At 55.0% G+C, this 1855-nt stretch overlaps 1 protein-coding gene across 1 annotated transcript in view; it reads left to right on the top strand.

Annotated features, from left to right (window-relative positions):
- Positions 1 to 368, top strand: part of NPHP4 (nephronophthisis 4) — a gene marked incomplete at its 5' end in the record, with an annotated part of 4690 nt that extends 4322 nt beyond the window's left edge. Inside the window, 1 exon segment of the mRNA XM_010193854.1 lies at positions 228 to 368. Within this exon segment, the coding sequence (XP_010192156.1) occupies positions 228 to 368 (141 nt within the window).
- Between the last annotated feature and the right edge of the window lie 1487 nt (positions 369 to 1855).

The following is a 1855-nucleotide window of genomic DNA, read 5'->3' as shown; positions in this document are numbered from 1 at the left end:
GGGGGTGGGGGGGGCGGCTGGTCCGGGGATGCGGGGGCTGCCGCTCCAGGGATGCGGGAGGGCAATGCTCCACAGGTGCGGGCGCTGCTGGTCCAGGGATGCAGGGGCCAATGCTCCACGGACATGGGGGGTGATGCCATGGGAGCGCCCTGCTCACTGGGGAAGGGTGGTCGCACTGAGGGGTCCATGCTGGGTGTTACCCCCTCTCTCCTGCCCGTTCCCCGCAGGTGGCCGGCGGGGAGGTCTACACCATCGGCTTGCACTTCGCCCCCAGCCAGGACGTAGGCGAGGAGGAGATTCTGGTCCACATCAACGACCACGAGGACAAGAATGAGGAGACCTTTTGTGTCAAGGTCCTCTACCAGTGACCTCTGCAGGTCTCCTGGAGACTCCTGGTCTCCGTTTTCTCCGAATTTTCCTCATCTGCGCTGTTTGCAGATGGGGGTTGTGAGCCCGGTCCCCTCATAGCACCCGGCTTGGCGCGGTGACTCTCGCCAGCTGCCGGGATCCCCGGGCACTGCTGTGGCACCACAGCTCCCTGCACTCAAATTGGGGAGGACAAATGTATTTTCTACCACGCAGGATGGCTTTATTTTAAAGCGTTGCTGTATTTTGGTCATGTTGTAATAGCTTTTTTAACTTAAAAAGTTTGCAGATCTGGTTCTGCAGGATATTTTTGAAGTATTTTGTATTCCACAGCCGGTTTTGCACACGCTGAGGCAGTTTTCTGCGTTTTTTTTAAAAATACTTTTTACTCATTCTTGATCAATTAAACTTTGGCACAGGACTGGCAGGGTCTGACGCCGTTTATTTCGGTGGGAGGTGGAAACCCTCAGCCTTCTGTAGGGGGGTCTCCAATGGGGGTATCTGAGGGGTCCCTGTCCCTTTGCTGTGGTGGGCAGAGCCCTGGGGGGGTGCAGCCCATGGCCCTGGATCCTGGTGCCCCCCTTGCCCATCTCCGTGGCTCGGGGCTGGTGAATCAGCCTCCTCGCTGGAGTCGTGCGCCGAGTTCCTCTGCTGCGCCAGCGCTGATCGGGAATGACAGCTAATATTTTAAAAATTATTATACTGTCGGCAGCGCGGAGAGGCCCCGAAGTCGGGTTATTAAAGTAGATTAGCTGAATAATTTTCATTACCTTTTCATACGACCATATTTCTTCAGGCTCATGAACGAGCCGGTGCCGTACCCTGGGCTGCGGCGGAGGAGGCAGCTCCGGTGTCGGGTGGTAAATGATGCGCCAGGGGCAGGGGATGGCGCTGGGGGACTCGAGCGGCCGCGCTGATGTTAAATGTGCCCGGTGCCCACGGAAAGCCCAGTCCACACCAGGGGCAGGGATTCTTTGAGCAATGATATCCCAGAATGTAATTTAATTATCAATTAACCAGCTGAACACACTGAATTTATTGGTGCATGGTCACTGCTCCTGGTGCTGAGCACGGCTGATGCTGCTGCAACAGAGCAACGGCTCCATGGAAGCTCCTGGGAATTTCGGTGGGGCTGGAGGAGGAGGAGGAGGGCGAGGAAAATCTGGGTTTGCAACCCATGGGGTGGCTGCTGCATCAGGAGTTGGAGAACTTTGGTGTTACAAAGCATCGCCCCGGCATTTCCACCGGGAATTGTTTTGATCCTTGAGTCCGAAATGAGATTTTGTTTTGAAATGCATTATTCATTTTCTTTGGAAAGGTCAGAATCTCAATGAAATGCTTTAATTCACCTGAGATGAATTTGTTAAGCGCTGTGTTTGGCAGGTGCACGGTAACTCAACCTGTGGCGGTGGCTGGACCGGCCATGGGATGCGGCGCTGCCGGGATGCATTTCACTTCCATGGAGAAAACCCCATTTTTGGTTATTAGC

This window comes from Mesitornis unicolor, unplaced genomic scaffold (assembly GCF_000695765.1).
Source record: "Mesitornis unicolor isolate BGI_N332 unplaced genomic scaffold, ASM69576v1 scaffold11871, whole genome shotgun sequence".
NCBI classification, from domain to species: domain Eukaryota; kingdom Metazoa; phylum Chordata; class Aves; order Mesitornithiformes; family Mesitornithidae; genus Mesitornis; species Mesitornis unicolor.
This window is presented reverse-complemented; position numbering and strand designations above follow the sequence as displayed.